The sequence below is a fragment of the Micropterus dolomieu genome, linkage group LG21 (assembly GCF_021292245.1).
Source record: "Micropterus dolomieu isolate WLL.071019.BEF.003 ecotype Adirondacks linkage group LG21, ASM2129224v1, whole genome shotgun sequence".
Classification (NCBI taxonomy): domain Eukaryota; kingdom Metazoa; phylum Chordata; class Actinopteri; order Centrarchiformes; family Centrarchidae; genus Micropterus; species Micropterus dolomieu.
Window position 1 is genome coordinate 26,701,109 of NC_060170.1, and position 22,908 is coordinate 26,724,016.

The 22,908-nt window shown below is 42.1% G+C and overlaps 1 protein-coding gene across 4 annotated transcripts in view; it reads right to left on the reverse strand.

Annotated features, from left to right (window-relative positions):
* Positions 1–22,908, reverse strand: part of kiaa0825 (KIAA0825 ortholog) — a 222,358-nt gene that overhangs the window by 193,984 nt on the left and 5,466 nt on the right. For all 4 annotated transcript variants that reach the window (XR_006822563.1, XM_046035535.1, XM_046035532.1 and 1 more), the window contains exons 3-9: positions 17,229–17,397; positions 16,547–16,738; positions 15,567–15,752; positions 15,036–15,360; positions 5,740–5,907; positions 4,165–4,250; positions 3,749–4,006 (exon numbers count right to left, since the gene is read on the reverse strand). Coding sequence is in view for 3 of the 4 variants with exons in the window: in XM_046035535.1 (XP_045891491.1) it covers positions 3,749–4,006; positions 4,165–4,250; positions 5,740–5,907; positions 15,036–15,360; positions 15,567–15,752; positions 16,547–16,738; positions 17,229–17,397 (1,384 nt within the window). In the remaining variant the exon portion in view is untranslated. The remainder of the gene's footprint in view (positions 1–3,748; positions 4,007–4,164; positions 4,251–5,739; positions 5,908–15,035; positions 15,361–15,566; positions 15,753–16,546; positions 16,739–17,228; positions 17,398–22,908) is intronic.

The following is a 22,908-nucleotide window of genomic DNA, read 5'->3' on the forward strand; positions in this document are numbered from 1 at the left end:
TGTAAAAGGGTTAGAGGAGGGGGGGGGGGGGGTTGTGGGGTTGGGGAGAGGAAAGGTGAGGCAGTAATGATATGAGTCTGTACAGTGCAAAGGAGAGAAGCAGTAGAGTTTGAGGAGGAGGGAGGAATTTGAGTTGGAGAAAGTTTCAGGGGGAAAAGTTGTCCAGCAACAATAAAATAGTCATTAAGACAAGAGAAAGAAAAAACTGAAAAGTGAGATTTTAAATGGAATAAGTATACAGCAGTCCAGCCCCCAACATTGGAGAACCTTTGTGGAGTTTGACACTAAGCCTGGTCTCACATCAGAGACACTGGTCTTCCTCCTGAGAAAAGTCAATCTCTGGTATCTACTTCACCTCTCCTTGCCATTTCCCAGGCCCTCTCTTCTCATCCCTTCTCTCTCACTATCCCTTCTTTATCCTGCTCTCTACCTTAGTCTCTTTGCCTTTGTGATACATCCTTCTATCATCTGTATACCCCATACTTTCCCCTTTTTAACACCTTTCTCTACACACCATCTAGCCCTCATATTATCACCCATACTAGTTCTCTGCGTTTCCTCCTGCCTCTCTTTTGTCCTTAGAGTCCTCCCCTCAAGTACTACTGATGACTCTTCCCAAGGCCCTTTCTCATCCAGAGTGTCAACTGTGTCAGGCCCAAATCATCTGGGCTTTCTATTATAGAAGGTTCTTTCCGCTGGGGCTACAATAACCATTAATCTCCCTGCCTCTGGGTGATGTATGTAGACCTGCAGCCTACCTACTAGCCAGGTAGTAATAAAGGAGGATGAACATGCTCATGCACAGGGTGAGGATTGGCAAGTTGGGGGTTTATGCATAAGTTCATTATACATATAATTAATGATATAAACCATTTTCTCCAATACATAATGCTTTCCTTAATATGTGTGTGTATGTATTTGTAGTAAGACTTATGGAGCACTTGTGCAAGTTTTCACAGGATGTTGTGACATAAAATGTATCTAACAACACTGATGACAAACATCTGTTGACGCATTCCAACGATGATCTCACAGCTCTAGTAAGATGCTTCACTGTCACTTTCATGTTGCATCATTCATAAATTCTCTCCAGGCTATAGACTTATTGTGCTTCTAGCTGTGCTAGTGGCTATTTACAGAGTGTTGTGTCTTTCTTTAGTAAAGCATCTTTGGGAATTCTATACTATCTGTGGGCACTGTGAAGAGAACAGCTTAAAGCACAATTTAATTTCAATTGTTGAACAAAGTCATAAATCAGTGATAAAAACGTCATATAGGTTTTGTGGCATGAAATGCTGCAAAATAAGGTGGAGTAGGTGTCTTAATTAAGAAAGCTCCACACCATAATAGTCACATTGTTACCAATTTAAAAAGATCAAATTCACACCTTAATGTAATTACTAGTGAAAATCAGATTATAATTGTGAATATGAACACATCTTGATAACACTACAAAGTAATAGTTTACTGTTAACTGACTGACTTCAGACTTGTGATGGAAATCCCACATTAAAATATTAACTCAGATCAGCAATGTAGAAATTAAAAAAGGAAAGCTAATGCACTTTCCTGATAGCAAAAAAAAAATACAACAGCTAAATCCTGTGATCCACAAAAACAGTTGGATGTGTGGACTCTTGACTTTGCAGTTGACTTTGTTGCTAAGTTGTAAGTTAACAAGCTTGCAAACTCTAGCTAACAAGAAAGGTGTGGCTGTCTTTCTAGGAAGCAATCTTAAAGAGACTTTTACCAGATTCCTTAGTCCAATAACATTTTTTACCATCAAATCTGCATTTTGATGGTTTATCAGCATTTTTGAAAACCTGCCAATCAATCTAGAAGCAATAGCACGCACCAATAATGAGTTTTTTGTTTTGGTAGCCCACCACTTTGTTTACATTAGGATTACAGATTGTGCCTTTGAGGGGAAAGCTGTCAAACATGTATCCCTCTTTTTGTTTTTATAACTTGCAAGACGATCCAGTTTTGAGGCTACTCACTGTGAAGCTCCCAGACAGACGTGGTTGATGTTGACCCACATGTCAATAATTGTCAAAAGTGCATTTGTCTGTTTATGACTCCATTCTTTTCCTTCTCATCTCTCATCTCTAACTCAAGTATACTTTATAAGGAATCTTACAAAAAAAGAGTGAAGCCACCACTGATAAAAAGCAATGGATAACTATGCTCGAAGAGTATTGTCAATCAATAGTGACAAACCAATTGTCAATCCATTCTATCTACAACCCCAGTTCCAATGAAGTTGGGACGTTGTGTAAAACATAAATACAAACAGAATACAACGATTTGCAAATCCTTTTCAATCTATGTTCAATTGAATACACCACAAAGACAAGAAATTTAATGTTCAAACTGATAAACTTTATTGTTTTTTGCAAATATTCACTCACTTTGACTTTGATGCCTGCAACACGTTCCAAAAAAGCTGGGACAGGGGCATGTTTACCACTGTGTTACATCACCTTTCCTTTTAACAACACTCAATAAGCGTTTGGGAACTGAGGTCACTAATTGTTGAAGCTTTGTAGGTGGAATTCTTTCCCATTCTCGCTTGATGTACAACTTCAGTTGCTCAACAGACCGGGATATCTGTTGTCATATTTTGCGCTTCATAATGCGCCAGTCTAGTACCCGCACTCTTTTACCACGAAGCCACGCTGTTGTAACACGTGCAGAATGTGGCTTGGCATTGTCTTGCTGAAATAAACAGGGACGTCCCTGAAAAAGACGTTGTTTGGATGGCAGCATATGTTGCTCCAAAACCTGTATGTACCTTTCAGCATTAATGGTACACAGATGTGCAAGTTACCCATGCCATGGGCACTAACACACCACCATACCATCACAGATGCTGGCTTTTGAACTTTGCGCTGATAGCAATCTGGATGGCCCTTTTCCTCTTTGGCCCGGAGGAGACGACGTCCATAATTTCCAAAACCAATTTGAAACGTGGACTTGTCAGACCACAGCACACTTTTCCACTTTGCGTCAGTCCATTTCAGATGAGCTCAGGACCAGAGAAGCCGGCGGCGTCCAACTTGCACTTGTTAATGTAGCGACAAACTGTGTTAACTGACAATGGTTTTCTGAAGTGTTTCTGAGCCCATGTGGTAATATCCTTTACACTTTTTAACGTAGTGCCGCCTGAGGGATTGAAGGTTACGGGCATTCAATGTTGGTTTTCGGCCTTGCCGCTTCCGTGCAGAGATTTCTCCAGATTCTCTGAATCTTTTGATGATATTATGGACCATAGATGATGAAATCCCAAAATTCCTTGCAATTGTACGTTGAGAAACTGTTGGGCTATTTCCTCACGCAGTTGTTTACAAAGTGGTGAACCTCGCCTCATCCTTGCTTGTGAATGACTGAGCCTTTCAGGGATGCTCCTTTTATACCCAGTCATGACACTCACCTGTTTTCTAATTAACCTGTTCACCTGTGGAATGTTCCAAACAGGTGTTTTTTGAGCATTCCTCAACTTTCCCAGTCTTTTGTTGCTCCTGTCCCAGCTTTTTTGGAACGTGTTGCAGGCATCAAATTCAAAGTGAGTGAATATTTGCAAAAAACAATAAAGTATATCAGTTTGAACATTAAATATCTTGTCTTTGTAGTGTATTAAATTGAATATAGGTTGAAAAGTATTTGCAAATGAATGTATTCTGGTTTTATTTACGTTTTACACAATGTCCCAACTTCATTGGAATTGGGGTTGTAAAACCAGGAGTACCTTGGCTATCATTTTGGGAGTCTCCCTCTCTGAGTAGGTGTAGAAGGAATCTTCTCTGAGATATGTGTTGCCGGCAGTGATGGTGGTGTGTCCAGTAGTGTGGCTCAGGGTGACAGAGGTGTGTCCTGCAGAATGTAAGGCCTCTTCCTGCTGTAGACTCTTGGCACAAACATCATCCAGCACCACTTTAACACAATGTGCCATGTGAGGGACCAGCCCTCTATATGCTGATCTCCACTCAAACTCCAAAACCTGTGCCTGCAAAATAGGAGACAACAGTCAATCACTGTCTGAAAGCTGAAGGAAACATTTCACCTGTTGTTCCTCTCTACAGTTTTGTAATGACAGAAAAAGATAAATGCCTGAATGACACTGAACAGTTGTAATTTACAAAGGAGCACATACAAAAGTCTCACCTCTGGTGTGTGGGAAAATGTTTCTGCTGTGGATTTTTTGCCATCAGTTGTCGTGTCTGAATCCTCTCTACTCTTTTTCAAGATGCCTAAATAACCAATAAAGGTTTTAATACAAACAATGTAATGTAATGTAATACATCTTAAAAGACATTAAACAGTATCTTTGCATGGTGAAGATCTCAAATCACAACACTGAATTTTCACCGGGGACCAACAATGATACAGAAACTCGTGAGATATCCCGATTCAAAAAAGAAAAGCTATGTGGTGGGATGCTGTAGCATCTTTCACATCTATGCATTATTTAGCATGAATATTTCCATATCACTCATTATATACTGTATCATACTATGATACAGCTTGACTGAATGCCAAGTGCGGTGACATGAAAGCAACCGTGTATGACTCAAAGCCAGATATGGCTCACACTGCTCCCATCCTTCCCCCACTATCCAAAAGGGACACAGAGACCAGAGAAAAACTGTATGTCTCAGAGGGAGCAGAAAAAGGCAGTAAATGCTAATGGCTTTACAAGTCTAAATGTGGGGCTTAGATTTGATTTGAACTCAGATAGCATCAACCAAATATGTGGTAATTCCATGAGGGGAGATTGTGTGGATGTGTGGGGAGACGGGGGAGAGTAAGGGGGTGAAGACAAGTGTACAAGATGTTGGGTTGGGTTGCAATTAAAAACCATGAACATCAAGGCCACAGTTTCCTAATCAGAAGGCGAAGAGTGAGACCCCAGGCGAGGCAATTTAGCCGAACAAGACCGCATGGAATGGAAGAAGGAGGAAGCAGCAAGCACATCACTTTTTGACCTTTAAGCCCATCTGATGAATTTCTGGTAATTAAGCCGTTTGATTGCCTGGAATTAATGATTTGGATAACTGCCCTTTAAAGGCTGTTTACCTCTCTGTAAATTGAGCCTTTCTGCAAGTCTTGTTTTTGTAAATGTAACCTTTATGGAAATTACTCCATGCACCAAAAGCTTTCATTTAACATCTCTGCGGCGGCAGTTCAAAGGGGAGAAAGGAAAATTATACTAAAGGCTTATATAACACCCGAGATAATTTCCTACTAAAATAACATTTCTTCAGACACAAGCAGACTTCCAGCTAGAACATGCAACAATATCTGTGTGTGATATGTGGGCGTATAACTGGACTGTTTATGCCTGGTACCCAGAGTTTTTAGAAATACTGAGATCATAAGCCCCCCCCCCACCGCCCAATTTAACCCCACCACACTCACAGAAAAAGGTATGTATTTTTCTAATTATTTGGATTATTTGATCTATCTATTTGATCATTTTAAGTGTACTCTAACTCCCTTCTTGATAGTTTAAATGCTGCTTCAGAACCTTCTCCACACTGTCAGGAAAAACTTAGACCTAAAAATATGATATTTGATCTAAAAAATATTGAATCAGCCATTAAATATCTGCCATGTGTAATTTTTTTATTGTAAAATGTAAAATGTACAGTAGGTTAGAACATGACCTCGGTAATCTCAGAGGGAGATTACGTGTTTAATATGAATATATGTGTGTATTTTGGGGGGATGGAGTTGTACCTTTTACACAGGGAGTCTCTCCTGCACAATCAATGAAGGTCATGTTAGTGACCAGCTCCTTCACAATCCTCTCAAACCCCAGCAGGGTGCAGGCCAGCTGGGTTAAAGCCCTCAGCTGGTGGGAGGTCAAACTGAAGCTCCTATTTTTCATTGGAAGCTCCATTGGCACTGTAAAGAGGGGGAAAAATAAATAAACAGCGCACATGCTTGTGAATATATGACTTACAGAAAGATGGAGGAGTGAAAGCTGTATTACAGTTTATAGTTCAGTAAAGGAGTAAACAATTTCATGACAATAGGTTTTCTACCACACCTACCAACCTGCATGCAATCATCAGAAAACACCCCCCTCCTCAAGTCTTGCCTTGCACGGCACCTCTTATAAATATCGACCCATTCATGTTTTCCCAATACACAGCATAAACAAAGAGACAGTAAAAAATATGCAAAACTTTGCTCCACGAGAAGTCACACATGCACATCCTTCTCTCTCGGCGCAAAACTTTTCTCCCCCTAACCCGCCGATGACCCCCTCAGCAAATATGGATTTCCCATTTTGGAGGCTGCCAAAGCCATCACCCGGGGGATGTTCCGCATTAAGCTGGAGAATGGGCGGCTGGGAGATGCGTTGCCATACTCCCAGACACATGCACAAATACTTTTGTGTGTCCGCTTAAATGAGCTCCTCCACTGCAAAGGCATTTGGGAATGGATGAGCTCAGTATTAGCCTTGACTCTGAAAGCACAGAGATGATTGAGCATTGAGAAGGGAAGGAAGAGGGGGACCCTTTTCCAATAATTGTAACATTATTGCCTCTGGATCTTAATGTGATTTTGCTATATTGTTAAACAAAATCTGACAATATGACAACACACTGTCCCCAAGGATGCCTGGTTTAATCATGCATGAGGTTTGACTCTCTGTGTGTGTAGGCATGTGTGTATGTCTACACGAGTGTTTATGATTGAGAGTCGATAAGTTTTTGTGTGCTTGTGTCTGTCGGATGTGCACACGTGTGTTTGTGTGCATGTAATGCAGGTCATTATGAATAACTTGATTTGTAGAAGACACTTTCACACACATTTGCACATGTCAGTCTTGCAGGATAATTACCACACTGCAACCAGACTCTGTGGTCACCATGGAAAATAATCTAACCTCAAGTTTGTTTGTGTTTGCAATGTATACATGTATTTATGTGCAGGTTTGTGCGCACACATGTATGAAATCACATGTGAATAGCTGTGTAATTATTTAGTGTGTGTTTGTGTGTGCATGCATTTGTGTGTATGTGTAATTAAGCTGCAAGGGTCTGCAGCTCGGCAGCTCCTCTGTAATGGGGTCCAGTGGGAGTTTGTGCTAGAGAGACCACCTCGTACTGCATGTGTACATGCGTGACCTGGCTGACACCCACGTGTAAGCCACGTTCTCCAGCTTGCACATACATGCACGCACCAACAACCATGTCTATTTCTGAAGTCACCAGTGAATCAACACAGCTTTCCATGCCTCAGTGCTGGGGCAAACTAAAGTTGTCAACAACTCAAGAGTAAACAATTTAAACCGGATGAGACAGGGACCCATTAGAGAGAGAGCCACTGGATTGTCTAAAAAGCTTTCACTACAAATCCCCACATTCTCTCGGGCATTCATCTAGCACCCATTAATCACCACTTCATCTGGAGCATCACCTTTGCCAGAGCATCATATCTGTCTCCTTCATTCCCAACCACTCATTCCCTCAACATGTGACCCTATAACCGTTTTACTTGCTCACTAAGTCACACTCTAAGTATCGCACATGACCTTGATGTTTAGCAATGCTCTGCCTCAGCCTCTCATTGAGCTCTGCCGCCCAGGCTATATAGGTATTTATAGTCGTCTCCCTAGCCAAATAGCCCTATAGCCATAGCAGTCTAGTACACAGCCATCTAAACCTCATTATACCTTTGTCACAACAGTGAGGCCAAATGGAGGCTCTCATAGCTGGTTGATGGAGAGGGTGTGCTTAAAAGCACCCAGGTGTGTCATATAGCACAGTGCATAGCATGTCTCATTGAGTAGAACGCAGAAGGGCACTAGCAGGCAGAAGAGTTCAACCAAAGGTCAGTGAACTGAGAATCAATAAGGGAGGTCTGGTGCTTAAAACTGGTGCTAAAAGCAAAAATTATACGTTTCTATAAGACCACCTCCACATGACATTATAGTGTGAGGATGTTCCTATAAACAAAAAGAAAATCAATGGTTAGCCATATTACTTTGATAACCATATAAGCAGAATGCATCTTACCAGAAGCATATGTCAGGCAATATGTCATTCAATAAATTGTGTGAAACAGAAAACAGAGTGTGGAGGGAGTGGCTTTATGTTTCATATAAGCAGGAACATTGTATAAAAATGTCTGAAAATACCAAACTCTGCAAGTCTGTAGTGGCCAGTTTCAGTTTGTAGCTTTTAACAATGACAACAATGTAACACAAAAGGAAAATAACAAACAGAGCAGGTATTTTTGGCGAGCCATCAGTCTCCTCGTCTGTCTCTCCTGTGGGTTCCACCAACAGCTCTCTCTCTCTCTCTCTCTCTCTCTCTCTCTCTCTCTCTCTCTCTCTCTCTCTCTCTCTCTCTCTCTCTCTCTCTCTCTCTCTCTCTCTCTCTCTCTCTCTCTCTCTCTCTCTCTCTCTCTCTCTCTCTCTCATACACACACACAGCTCTTGACTGGCAAGGAAAAGAGAGAGAGGAGGAGATCTAGGGGAAGGGAAAGGGGTGGTGGTAAGGGATGAAAACATGGGGAAGAGGGGGAGGGGAAGAGAGGGAGGGGCGGGATAAGGGAATTCCCTTAGCAGTTGTTATTGATTCCGGTGTTTACGGGCGAATAGTTTAGTGCCGTTTACAAAACAGAACAGATGCAGCCAGTGAGCAAAAAGGTAAACAATTGCTGTGTGGCGTGCTGCCAAATCCCCAGTCTGATGTATTAAACTCACAGTGAAGAGCATTTCCCCTTTGGCTGCACTTATTGCCACTTCATTTCCTCTTCGCTCACATATACACACACTCCGTCTTGCCATCTCTCCCCTTCTCTGTGTCTCTCTCTTTCTCTCTTGTTCCCACGTTTATCTGACAGAGAAAAAAAGGTGGAGAAGGGCATAGGGCGCTTTTTGCCGTCTGGCTATTTTCTGTCCTCCTCTGACCCAGGAGGCCTAGTTCTTCCAAACAGAGCCATTAGTAGGGGGAATTGCATGTGTCTGACATGGCCGAAAACCAATTATTAGACACTTTCTACCAAATGATGCCCAAGTCTTTGGGGAATGGGCAATCATGCAATAATTTAGCCACTGATTTAATTTCTCTCCAGCACAGCATCTCTCCCTCTCTCATCCTCAGTCCCTCATTTTCCTCTCTTTCTCTGTCTCTCTGTAGTGTAAATCAGACCATCAGAGAGGTGGTCTACCTCTCTCTTACTACATTACCCGACTGGCCTCCAGTCTCTTATCATGTGATCACAATATGTGAAGATGAGCTTTCTGTGTTTGTGCAGATGTGTGTGTTGTACAACACCCTCTACAGGTGATGCTAGCATTTGGTTTCATTATATCCAGAGAGATAAGGAAGGAGGGATTTTTTAATGGCAATTTTAGCACATGCTCTACATACAAAACGCACATAACAGAATTATCCCGATTTTTAAAAAAAGTGCAAAGTAATTTGTTCGTATCTCTGCTTTTGTTAACATTCTTAAAACTGCATTTTGGACGAGTTGAAGTTGCCTAAGAGCTTCTGTGCGTAGGCCTGAAAAGAGACTTTTACAATAGTTGGAAATAAAAGCATGGATCAGCCTTTTGACATCTGTACATCAATAATTTTTTCAGATAGTAAAAGAGTGATGTGATGTGACTGCTAAAAGTTATATCCAAGTCCAGAGTAAATCCAAATTTCTGGCCTGGCTCTATACTTCAATGGAGAGTCGAAGCAGCAGAATCAGGGATATTGTCTTGGCAGTTCTATTTAGGCATGTGTTAATATCAGATAACAAAGCCTCAAGCCAGGCCACAGACGTCAGATAATCCACACACTAATTTTTTCATTTTCAAACCTTAGTATTTTTCAGCCCCAACAGATAGAGCCACTAAATGTGGGTGGTGATGGGGCAGTGGATAAGACTGTGCCTTTGATGCGAAAGACCCAGGTGACCTATCCACCAATGTGTCCCTGAGCAAGACACTTAACCCCTAGTTGCTCCAGAGGTGTGTGACCTCTGACATGTATAGCAATTGTAAGTCACTTTGGATAAAAGTGTCAGCTAAATGAATAAATGTAAATAATTTAGTCATAACATATGCAGTGGTACTGTAAACAGATTTTGACGTGTAAAGTTGGCACACATTCCTTTTAAACAGAAGCATATAGACTGAATCGAAGGGGACCAAGTATTGACCCTTGTGGAACTCCATAAGGCAAAGTCCATCATCCAATGAAAGAATTCAATTTAAAACTGTAAAAGAAGTAGTGCTACGAGCAGAGCAGCAGCAGTGAAAACAAAGTCCCACTGGAAAACCAGACATGATTCAACACAACTCTTTAGCAAGTCTCTTCTGCAGTGGCCACTGTGTGCTTTTCTCAGCATGTTGTCTGGGCTCCTCATTGAAACAGATGTTAACCAACATACCCAGAGACTTCAATATCAAAATTGGCTGGTCCACCAATGTTGTGTATGTGTCTGTGTGTGTATTTGTGCACCACTTCATTCTTATCATGGGGCTTTGCTCTTGGGGTGTAACGCTTAGGCTGTTGAGCACTTCTGTTTCTTTTTGTGCCCGTTTGTGTGTATCCGTGCCTTCTTGTGTGTTTATAGGGTGTCAAGTAGGGTCATGTGGGTGCCTTGGGGCATGTCTGTGCATATATGTGTGTGTATGTGTGGAGGGTATGAGCCACTGTGGACCACCCGCTAGGCCCTGTGACAGCTGGGGTCCTCTTCGTCAGTTGCGGCCCACTGCTCACACAGACAGCGTTATTATGGGAGGCCTCCTGCTGTGATTCACTCTGACACATGCACGCAGACATACGTGCACACAAACTACACATGCCTTGGCCCTTTCCTTGGGTGCTGTCCAACCAGGCCACAGCAGGGGCCACCTGCCCTTCACAGAAGGGGAAAGTAGAATTTGATATCTCAATTAAGTTGCCTTGCAAAGAAGGACTAGTCGTGATGGGGATGTTTCTGGAGGTGATAGAGAAGCAAGGCTAACCTTCCTCCGCTTTATGCTCTTTTTCCCACTGTGTCTGTTTTTGTTTCTGTCTTTCTTTGTGGTGAATATTGCATTCACAGTGAGATAGGGGTTAAGATTTCTCTGGCTTTCTCCATGTACTTGAACCAAGTAGCCTGAGTGAAGAACACAGAGGAATGTATTGTCTTGATGCGCGCATTTCATTAAAACCCACTTGTTTAGTGCCCTTGTTCCCATTATAATTTTCAAGCCCTCTGCGAATCACACTGACTCTTCATCACGAAGTGCTGGCTGCTCTCAATAAGCAAGCCATTTTTGTCTGGGCTTTCTCAATAGAAGGTGCCAGGAAAATGTTCGTATCCTTGAGCTTTTCAAGAGTGATACACAAAAGCCATTGTGACCACTTGGAGGAAATGGGGGAAAAAAATAAATGGCAAGCATAATACACATTCTCAAGGGCCATGAAACATATTCTCCTCTGTGATTTCATTGGAGCCATGATTTAGAGGAAATGACATAGTGACACAAACTTACACGTAAACACAACCAGAGAGTTAAGACCCAGCTCTTCTCATTAAGATGAGTATACAACCAGTTGCTCAGTGTGGTTACTTTCTTAAACAAGACCTGCTCATGGTTTACAAGGACAGGAAGGGAGCGGCATAAAAAAGCATCATCCATAAACTGGAAGCATCACGCAAACACACATGCTCACATGTACACAGACACACACAAACCCCTCTACCTTGCCCATAATTACACGGCAGCATGCAGGTGCACATCCCGGGCTGACAGTGTGTATCAACTCAGGCAGAGATATGATCTAGTGAGGAGCTGCTCTTAATAAATATTAACAAATGCCATTCCCAAGTAGCCTCAATCCCCACAAGCACCTCAAATGCCAGTCTGAGCCTCAGCCTAGCTATCTCACGTCGCTACAGAACCTCTCTCCCCACTGAATAGGCTGCTGTGCTTTCTCTAGGAAAGAGTTCAAAGAGCCAGAAAGGGCGAGGAGGGGCGTAGCGGCGGGGGTGAATGTGCTTACTATACATGTTCTAACTGAATCCTGTTTTATCTATAGGGAGCTGCCAAAGTCGTCATATGGGGAAATTAGTAGAAGTGGAATTCAAATCAGTGCTATCAGAATGGGGCTGCACAGTGTTTGAACAGAATTCCACAACCCCGCCTTCACCCTTGTGGTTGATTGTTAGGGAATAAATTGTATGTGTGCATGCAGCAAAGGAAGGAAATCTTTTGATGTCCTACAAAAACATGGATCTTCTATGCATACTTATTAAAATTACTGATGCCATATGGAAATGTAATGATGCATTTTTAAAAGGGGGGTATTAAATGATGAAGCAATGAGCGTGCACATAAACATAGTAGCATCGACTAAAAAACAGAAATGTTCACATGACATGCTCAACAGTGACTGATAATACACATGCACACATATATAACCACCTTTATACCCACACACACACACATGCAAACATCAGGGCAAAAAGTAAACGTAAAAGTAGTAAAAGTGCTCCATAGCAAATGGTTTTTGCAGTGTTTATGAACTGGTGTCAGATGTATCTTTTAGCATGGAATCATTCTAACTTTGTCTAAAGGTTATGCAAATTCTGGTAACTTTTAACAGGACCAAAGAAGAAGAAGAAAAACCTAGCAGGGCTACATTGCTGAAAGAAAAAATGTGTGTCTCTATGGAGAAATACAAATGCAACTTTTTATTGTGGAAAATCATAAAAATGTAAACTGATGGCCAATGGCCTTTATGCCACATATCTATCTATAGAGAAAATGTAGTGAAAAAATTTAAATTACAATACTTGTGTTATTTTGGCAAAATCCAGCACACATTGACATAAACACACACACACAAACACACACACGTGACACGCACATGCAGACTTGGCCCACCCACTCCCCTGCAGACTCAGTGAGGTGTGTTAGTAAGGTTTAAAGCCTGTATTGTTCCTGACCAGCCAACCTGTCTAGCACACTCCCCAGTCTCACTGCTCACCCCATTACACTTGGAAAACTACAGGAAAATGGGAAAAGACAAGAAAAGAAAAAGAGAGAGGAAGTGGACGCTGGAGAGATGAAGTACAAGGGGGGGGCTGAGACCTTTCACATTTGTCTAGGTACAATGTCAGAGCCTGCCTTTGAGTCGGTGGGGTTAAAAGAGAAGGCAGATCTCGCCGTGAACGCTGTTAAATGGTTCAGCGGTTTGACAGTGGCTGATGCTACAGACAGCGCTGCTCCCTTGGGAGCCTGCACAGTCTCCCAGGCATGGCTCTTATCAAAATATATCTACCGCCTGCCTCTACTGCAGAAATAAACAATAACACAGCAGGGAAGGAGGGAGAGATCTAAGGAGTCATTGGAAGCTTATGAAAATAGAATCACTTTTTTCCCCCAACCACTGTCATAATTGTCTTGACAATTATGGGCGTAGCATACAGTATAGACAGTAAAGTGTGAAAGCAGATTATGCATTAATGTTCAGGCTTTGGCTCATAAGGAGCCACGGGCGTTTGGGTGGTGAATATGTGGGTTCTCAAGATTTTTTGGGGGGACTTAAAAACGTGAACAAAACAAAAATGTAATCCCAGTTGTAGCCCTCAAAGCTGTGTTGTAGCTGATAGTCAAACACACACACACACACACACAACAACACACACACACACACACATAAAAACCAGCACAGGCAAAACTGCTCCATTTTACCATCATTACACAGCACGGGTCCCCCGCTCCCTTTGGAGCCGTGTTCTGCCTCCGGTGCTACATTTGACGGTTTGTTGAGCGGCACGTAGGTGTGTAGCCTCTGCCGCGTTACGTGATCAAACAGCCCAACTGACGCATGGCCAATTATCCTGGCTGCCTCCTCTCATCTCACATTTAAGGAGAGGGAAAGTAAAAACCAGAGAGGGAGATGGAAAGAGAGAGATGGAGAGAGGGAGACAAAGACGCAAGGCTGATGGTGTGTTTATCGAAGAATGGCAGATGTAAAAGCAATCTTCTCCACGTTCCACAGGGAAGCTGACATGTGCACCATTTTTGAAAAAGTAAACAATGGCTCACACACTTTACATTTTTTTATTGTGAATCTTTACCCTCAGCAAGCCGTAAATAGGCCAATATGAAACAAACAAAGAGAATATGGGGGGGAATTAAGTATCAAAAGTGACACAGCGCGTGAAGGTCTGGGCTCTTCTCTTGTCTCAGTATATAACATCACTGCCTGTTTCATCACAGTGGCACATTCTGCATTTGTGGCAAATATTAAAAATACTTCTTCAAAAAGAAAATTGGTGATGATGATTGTTGAACTTTGCTCTCCTGCACCACCTCTTTCTCAATCCTTTGTTGCTATCTCAACATGGCTGCATCACTGCTTAGATATGAGAGGAAGGTTAAGATTAATCAGTTTCCCTTCAAAACTGTAACATCATGAGGTTGTGTGAAGATGTTACTACTGCTCTGCTCTTGTTATGTTTTAATAAACTTTAATTAGATTTTTTTTTTAATGGAATACCGTAAAGAGGACAGTAGAGCTGTGTTTATTGACACAAATCATTCTCCAAGATGGCACAGTTCATACTGGCTCAAGGTGAAGAAGCAAATTAAATGTAGCTTAAACACACAGTTAACAGACCCTGGATATGGCTTGGACCTTTCTTGGGGACAGGGCTCGTCACAGTCATAGATAAACTACGTGGTAAATAGTGTTTAGAAGTAGTTTCAAAGGAAGCCTTGGCCCTGGAAATGCTGCTCTTCTTTTTTTGTTGGTAAAGAGGAAAGTGAAGCCGACAGGAAACAGGGCAGTAAAAAGAAAGCAATTACAATGGGAACAGCAGTTACTGACAATCTCTTACAGAGGCCTTGGCTCTGGCTCAGATCACTACACACTACAGCTGGAAAGTAGGGGAGGGAGAGAGAAAATCGTTAGCCTTTATTGGGTAACAATAAGACGCGTGAGGAGAGGAAAGAAGGCAGAATGAGCAGAAAGAATAAAATAACTATAAGAAATAAAGAATATTTAAAAAGAACCACTTACCTACGGTTGCCCGGGACCTGGCTGAATATTTTTTGATCTTGCTGCTCAGCGTGGTATTGTCTCTCAGGGCCGTTTCACATTCTCTCTCCATCAGGGAGGCCAGTTCTCTGGCCACAGTGCTGAGGTATGCCACATTAAGGAAACCCAGGATGGTCTGTGGTTCTGTTAGTCTTGAAAGGACATGGAGCTCCTCTGTGAGGGCTTGGGTCAAAGCTGGGACCACAGAGCGGAAGCCTGTAGCCAGTCTGTCAAAACCAGTCTCACCAATTGGGCTTGAGCTCAGGGCAGCGAGCAGAAGATCCAGCACAGACTGGCTTCTCAGGTTCTGGATAATTAAAATCAAAATAATATATCACTGTAAAATACTGTATCATATTGGTACAGCAAGTTCACAATATGGATTTGGAATTTAAGAAAACAACAATATACTGTAGTTCATGACTAAACTATGGTGACATAGTGAACATATATGTTTAAACATAAAGTTTATTCACACATTTTTATTATTGCCTTTTCACAATTTTACCACACCTGGTAATGTTTGAACACCTCAGACTCTGGGTAAAGAAAGAGCAGCTGTTGCAGACAGTGGACCTGTTCAGGGATGGACAAACTGGAAATATGTATGGGTCCACGATACTCTGGGCTGCGGGAAGACAGTCGGTCCAGCAGGTGGCGACGCAGCCAGAGACGCACATGATCCCACGCCTCTTGGATCTTACAGAAATAAGTGCAAATACAGTGATAATTAACAACAAGACATTGAGATGGTAACAGAATAATAATCTTTTGCAGTGAACAATGCTATTACTCAGGTATACAGCAAGTATAAGCAGGTAAGTTTATCTTTATTTTAGCATATACTTAAGTGCTGAATAATACATTAGATTAAAGGATAGGGTCAGTTTTTTAAGCTTGTCTTAAAACAATATTCACATGCCTATATGTTTATTTAAAGTGCTGTGGGTCGCTTTAATCATTCATCCTGTCCAAACTGTCCACAAAGAGATCCCTTTCTAAAACAATGTCAATGTAAATGATGGGGGACAAAATCCACAATCATTGTTCTGTTCAAAAATTTATTCCAAAATTCTGCTGAAAATTCACAGTTTTTGTGATTATCCCTCCACTGCATCTCAGCAAGGAAACACTCGGACTCACTCTGGAAACATAAAGAGGGCCTACTTTGTAAGTTAACGACTTGATTTGACTAACTCAGACTGCTAAAGCCTCGTGTTAGCTTCAGTTGAACTTTTGAAATCATTTTCACACAGAACAACTGTATATTTTTCCTCCATTACTTACATTGAAATTGCTTGAGAAAAGTATCTCTTTGTGGCCAGTATGGAGAGTAGAAACAATTACAATGACCAGTAATGCTTGCATATACATATTAACATGTGAGTATTGTTTTAAGACTTGAAAGATGTGAATCTATCCTTTAACCAATTCACTAATTAAACATCGTAAGGGATCACTGAACTGAATCAAAAAATCGTACAGTATATTACCTCTAATGAAGCATCATCTCTGACTGTATGTAACAAGTGGATAGTGGAAGCAGTCACTTGAGGATGAAGAGAGGAGGATGAAGAAGACGAAGGGGTGCAAGGAAAGCAGACACCACACTGGGAAGACATATTCAGCAGTAGTTGAAGTGTCACCTCCTCTTTCCCCTCCTCTTCAGACCTCAGGTACTGGTTCTGGGTGGAAAAGAGTTGGAATGGAGAAGACAAAAACTGAAGTTAGGAGCAGTGGACAATGCAGTACAAATAGCCACATTACAACATTGCAGAACTGACGCTTCAAGTCAGAATATGTATGGTCCTCATATAAAAGTTGTGAAAATATTTTGCAGCCAAACCCATTTACTATGTACAAGGCTGTCTTCTTACATCTGAGGTCTTGACATGTTAATAAACACTTGTGCAGATCAACATAGAGTTAATGGTAATGTTAATAACAGAATGTGCCATTAAGTGGGAAATTGAGGATCCTCAGCAAATCAGGGCAAATTGATAAAATCGTCATGATCGACATAACCACCATCTGTTATCAGTTTTCTAGATTTTCCTCATTTTTTCCAAGTTTTTAGTTGTATTATCTGTGAAATATGTGAAACAAATAGTACTGTTGTTATCATCACAACCATCAGTCAGTGTATATAATATAATAATAACCCCGATGTATTACCAAAGCTCTGAAGAAGTCCATGAGCTCTTGATGTCCTGTGGCAACAGGCCTGAAACTGTTGTGTGTTCTGAGATTGAACCACTGCAGGCACTCTGTAGGGCTCAGCGGACGCTCCCCTGTCCGGGAGTCTCCCATTTTGGCCTGGACCTCCTTCAGCTGCTGTTCAATGCTGAGTAAAAGGGAGATACATTGTGTAAGTCTGGTAGCAAAGGAACGTGAAACAGTATACATTACGAAGCTCACGGCACACTAAGAGTTAAGTACTCAGCAGAATAAATTTTAAACCACATTTAGTCTCAACATGACAGCACTTCTTGTTAAAGACGGGCTGTTTTTATCTTACGACAACAGTTTGGATTAGAGTTGGTCCATCTGATATTCCCCTACATGCCAGCACACTGCAAACATGTTCCTGTTAATGTAAACTACTCCCTTATACAGTCTGGATTGTCCGGAAGTGTTTGCCTGTCAAGGTCTGCTGGGACAGTGTCTTCATTTTGAAAGGACACTGTCAAGACATTAAGTTGCTGCTGCACCACAAACACACAGAAACAATATACAAAACCAGCCACATTACAGTCATACAAACACATAGACATCATATTGAAGATGCACATGGACCTACACACCGCATCACATTTGGCTCTCCCTCGCTCTCATTCAGTGTCCGTACCGTGAGAAGGCAGACACCGAAGCATCAACAGTAATGAACACAGACGTTGATATATCAGTGTGTGAGTGTGTGCTAAGCATCTGGTGTGAAGTGGTGGTACAGGCTTCGGCAGGCATCTGAGACACACTTGCCGTCTCACGTCTTATTCTTCCCCTTGACACACACACACACACACACACACACACACACACACACACACACACACACACACACACACACACACACACACAGAGCTCTTTTGATTTTAACAGACTGCATCAGCTATTCCGTTTCCCCTTTAATATGACAGATTAGAAATGACATCTTTGGGCTCGACATGTTTAGTCATTTCCATGCAAATCAATGCATATATATTTGGCCATGTAAGGCAGTGTGTGAGTATGTGTGTGTGTGAGTGTGTGTGTGCGTGTACGCTGGCATACCTGCATAATTAAACATGTTATGGTGTTGTGAACGCTGCTGCTGTGTTGACTGTGTGTTCCTGTGCTTATACGTGTGTTTGTATGTGGTAGTGCATACAGTAAAAGTACGGCTAAAATGATTAATCAGACAATTGATTGGTTGATCAACAGAAATCAATTAGGAAAAGAAAATCAAAAAAAATCTGATAATCTGATAATCAAATAATGGTGTATGGATATTTTAAATTTAGTTAAAATATCAAACCTTGATACCATTACTGTAACACTTTTGTATTTTTCAAACAAAATAAGTTATTTAATCAGTCACTTTGTGTCCCTGCAAACTTGACAATAAACATTTTATACGCTACTCGATTAATGAAATATTAAAATAAATAATCAATGGATAATGAGAATATTAATTAGTTACAGACGTACATATCTGTCTTCCAAACTTGTGTGTGTGAATGTGTGTGTGTATGTGTGTGTGTTAGCATACATTGTACAGAGCGAAAGTGCCATTTCCCCATCAGACAGCTCATCCCCTACCGCAGGTCTATAAACTGCCTCCTGCCTGCTCCAGGGCCATGAACGCATCCAGATGTCTTACAACGGCAACACATTAAATAACCGTTCAATCTGACACACTTTCGTTTCAGAGGGGAAAAACGCAAGGGGATAAAATGTTATAGACTGTTACAAACCGCTATCCTCTAGGTTGAACACTATCATTCTCTCTCTTTAACTATCTCTTCCTCCCTCTCTTCTTCTTTAGGCAGACCAGATGATGCATCTCACTTTATTCTCTCGACGCCAACTTGCTGACTGACAGAAACCTTGATTATAAAGTGGGGTTTTTTGTGTGTTTGGAGTGATTTGATGCCAGGCGATATTTGTTACACAACTGCAGAACTATCAAACACTTCATTAAAGTAGGTCTACGTTGTGTTTGTTTTTCACCTTACTCTGTGTGTGTGTGTGTGTCTGTATCACTCTGCTCAACATTGTATAGGAAAGATATTGCCTTAACTTATGAGACATTGTGTGAGTGTAACTATGCTTGCCCAAAGCTCACTAGCTGTAAAACACAGATTCAGCAAGGTCACAGCATAACCAGCATGGCTCAGGGTTGCTGACGGCACACTGTGTAAAATTAATAGACACCACTTTAAACAAAACAAAGGACTGTTCAGATACGGGTTTGTTTGTGTGACCTCTGACTTTGCTTTCTCTAAGGAGAATATAGCAATGACTTTCTAAGAAAATGTGGTTCTGGATACAGTATACTTAAACTAACAACACTTTCCCTTTCCTTTTTTTTTAAAAGTCACTCAGGGTAGGCAAAATATATAGTGGAGAAATATGCGCGTAAATGCAAAAGTAAGACATTTTCTAAATGTAATTTTTAGCATAGATTTTTGTCATATGTCAAGTCTTGCAATGAAACCTTGCTGTCATTTAAATGGCAGCACAGAGCACTGTATGTGTGTTTATAGTACGTCATAAACATGGATGTTCGTTCTGGGCTCCACCCCAGGACTTCACATTGACAGCAGGTTTCAAATGGGCTTCCATCTGTAGCTCACTTTTCACCGACTCAAGTTCATTAAAAGCAGAAAACGTAAGTAGACTACACTGTGGATGTGAACTGTGTGGCTTTTCTCTTGTTACTCGGTTTTTTAATGGAATTGAGGTCGGATTAAGCTTCACAGGACATCCACCTTGATAACCTGGGACTCTGTGAGTGTTAGAACAGTCTCAGAGACTCAATTTTGCCATATGTGGACACGACAAAAGGAGATTGTTGACTTGAAGCCCATATGAGGCCATAGACTAAGACAGGCAGGAGAATGGGTTTTAGGCTTTATACTTTCTCTAGTTCCACTCTCCATCATCTCACTCTTGCCTTCACTCAACAAAACAATGTACTCTAATGGCTACAGCAACAGCACTTGCCTCTTCAGATACATTTTCAAGCCTTGCCTTCACAGTTTTTCTCACCCTATTTCCCCTCTTTCTTTTCTCTCACCTTGGAACTCTTTCCTTTCCTAATTTTCTTTTCTTTACTCTCGCCTTTCAATTACCCCTCCTTAGGGCCTTGTGCTGTAAGTTATAAAGTCAGTGTGGATGGTCTGTGTCATGAAGTCCATCCAGCTCTCCACAATGTTGCGACCTTTTGCCCGCCGGTGTAAAAGCTACCTGCAGCCTAATCAACTTGGCAGGATTAGCTCTGAACCTGATGACTTCCACCGCCAGCAGCTCAGACGCAGAGGAAAGAGACAGATAGAGAATTAGAGAAGAGGAAGGTAAAAATGGGTAGAAAACAGAGGAGTCACAGAAAATAAAACCATTCAACTTTCTGAGTAAAGACGACAATGGACAAACCCATAATGGCAAAAACGCCGGAACACAAGTCAACAAAAGACCCAGAGAATGAGAAAAGAGGCAGAGGAAACTAGGAGGAAAGGATTCTTTGGGCCTCTTGACAAACATGTCAATCATCATACCCTAACTGACACACACACATACAGACACACATGCACTTTCACTGCTGAAGTGAAATCTAATTGTTTTTCAGACCGGTCTAGCTTGACAGTCGACACCGCAACCACGCCAACCCCCCCTCCAACCTTCACCACCGCCGAGAGAGAAAGGGAACAACCGGAGGTCTTTTATTAGATATGATGGCACATTTCACAGCTCCCTGACTTACAGAAACCCAATCCCGCGATTAGTCAGCGCTTTGACGTTATCTTAAGTTCCTTGTCAGAATTAATTTAGTGTGGGTGGGCTGCTGTGGGGCTGTCTGTCTGTTGCGCTCTGCTCCCCTCCGCTCGCCTACAGGAGGTGGGGGGTTGGAGGCAACGGGGGCAGGAAGATCCCTTTCAAATAAGCCCCAGCTCCAGTCAGTGCCAAACCAGCCGCCTGAGAACTAAATATCCCCTCCATCAAAGGGCCCCATTCTGCGAGGGGAAAAGGAGTGAATGGGCTTGAATGAACAGGCTGAAAACAGATCCTGTCCTGGCCCAGCCTGTCGCCCACTTAGTGCCCTCAGCTCTCAGTCCCCCAGCCCAGGCAATGATACCGGAGAACCGATACAGCTGATATACTAACTTAACACACGTGTCACGCACAGCTAAACACAAAATCAACTACATGCTGTAAGGATTACAGATGTGTATTTTTTGTTCATTAAAAAGGAACCTTGCATGTGGCAGCCAGTACTTGCACTTACACACACACACACACACACACACACACACACACAAGCGCGCACAGAGAATCAAATTTAAAAGTATTGATATTGTACCCTGATAACGATTGGCAGGCAACTAGTGAGAGCCATTTGCTTTGCCAGTGTGAAACTAGAGGCCTGTCTGCAGGTCTCCAAGCCTGTGCTGACACTTCATTAGAGGTCTTTTCCTGGTGGCCCACCACTCCTTGGCCCCACTCCCAACCCTGAACCGCGCCACTGTCCCAACTGATGAAAACTGATGGATTACAGCATTTCAATTTGGGGGAGCCAGCTCCGTTGTCAGCCTATCTTAATCTCCTACAATTAGGGAGCAGCTCTTAGGCAAATCTCTGACATCTGAGATCCGGGAGCAAGCCAGTCATTTTGACCCATAAACGGGTTGAAGTCCTTCACGGGTGTGGGCAGCTCTGTTTCGTCCATCTCTCAGCTTCCCTTTCCTCCCCTCCACTTCCGTAATTTGTCCCAGCTGCTGATAAGTCAATTAGGCAGCAGGTGAGTGAACCATGGATGTGTGTGTGTGGGGGTGTGTATGTCAGCAGGCCACCCTGCTTGAGGTGAAAGAGAGCCCTTGCAGGATTTTGTTTGCCTGGAAGTGTCCCAATAGTAAAAGGGCTGTCCTGAAGTAGTCTGGAAGGAAGTTTGCTGCAGTCTGACAAAGACATTGACCAGTGGTCCCCCACGGCGAGAGGAGGATTGCCTTATTTTTAGCCCCATTCTCCATTATCTGGACGCTTTGTTCTCATAATGGTTATCCCTCTCCCATCTGCAGGAACACAAAATAACCCTTTAATGCTTAGAAAGCAGAAAAATGGCCCGGCCTTCGGTAATAAGCCTTGAATTACCTACCCAAGGGTTTTCGTTTCAAGATGTGGAATCTTCAATTATTATGTTCCCATTTAGAAAGAGGAAGGAAAGAAAGAGAGAGAAGGGGAGGGAGACAGAGAGAGAGAGTGACGAAGGGATGAGACCCAGACACTAATGGTGCGAGAGTGAGGCTTTGTTCACTTGCTACATTTAGCCTGTCCTTCATCATCTGCCCTCAGCCTCACAACGCCACAAACGATAAAAGACCTGAAATATAGATTTCTCCTTTTCTCCCCCCCCCCATGTCTCTCTCTTTATCAGTCTATTTGTGCTCTCCAACTATCCCTACCATCATTGAAAGACATCTATATTTCAGTCTTCAGTGACAGAGTCTTCCATAACACACCATGACAAGAATGTTTCAGTAATTAAAGAAATGGAACTGCCGAGAAAGATTTTTCTTTCAGTTTATGTTGTCAAATATTTGACCCCAAATGTTAGAAACATTGTAAGATAATTCTTAAACTTTGACCATGCCCTCTTTAT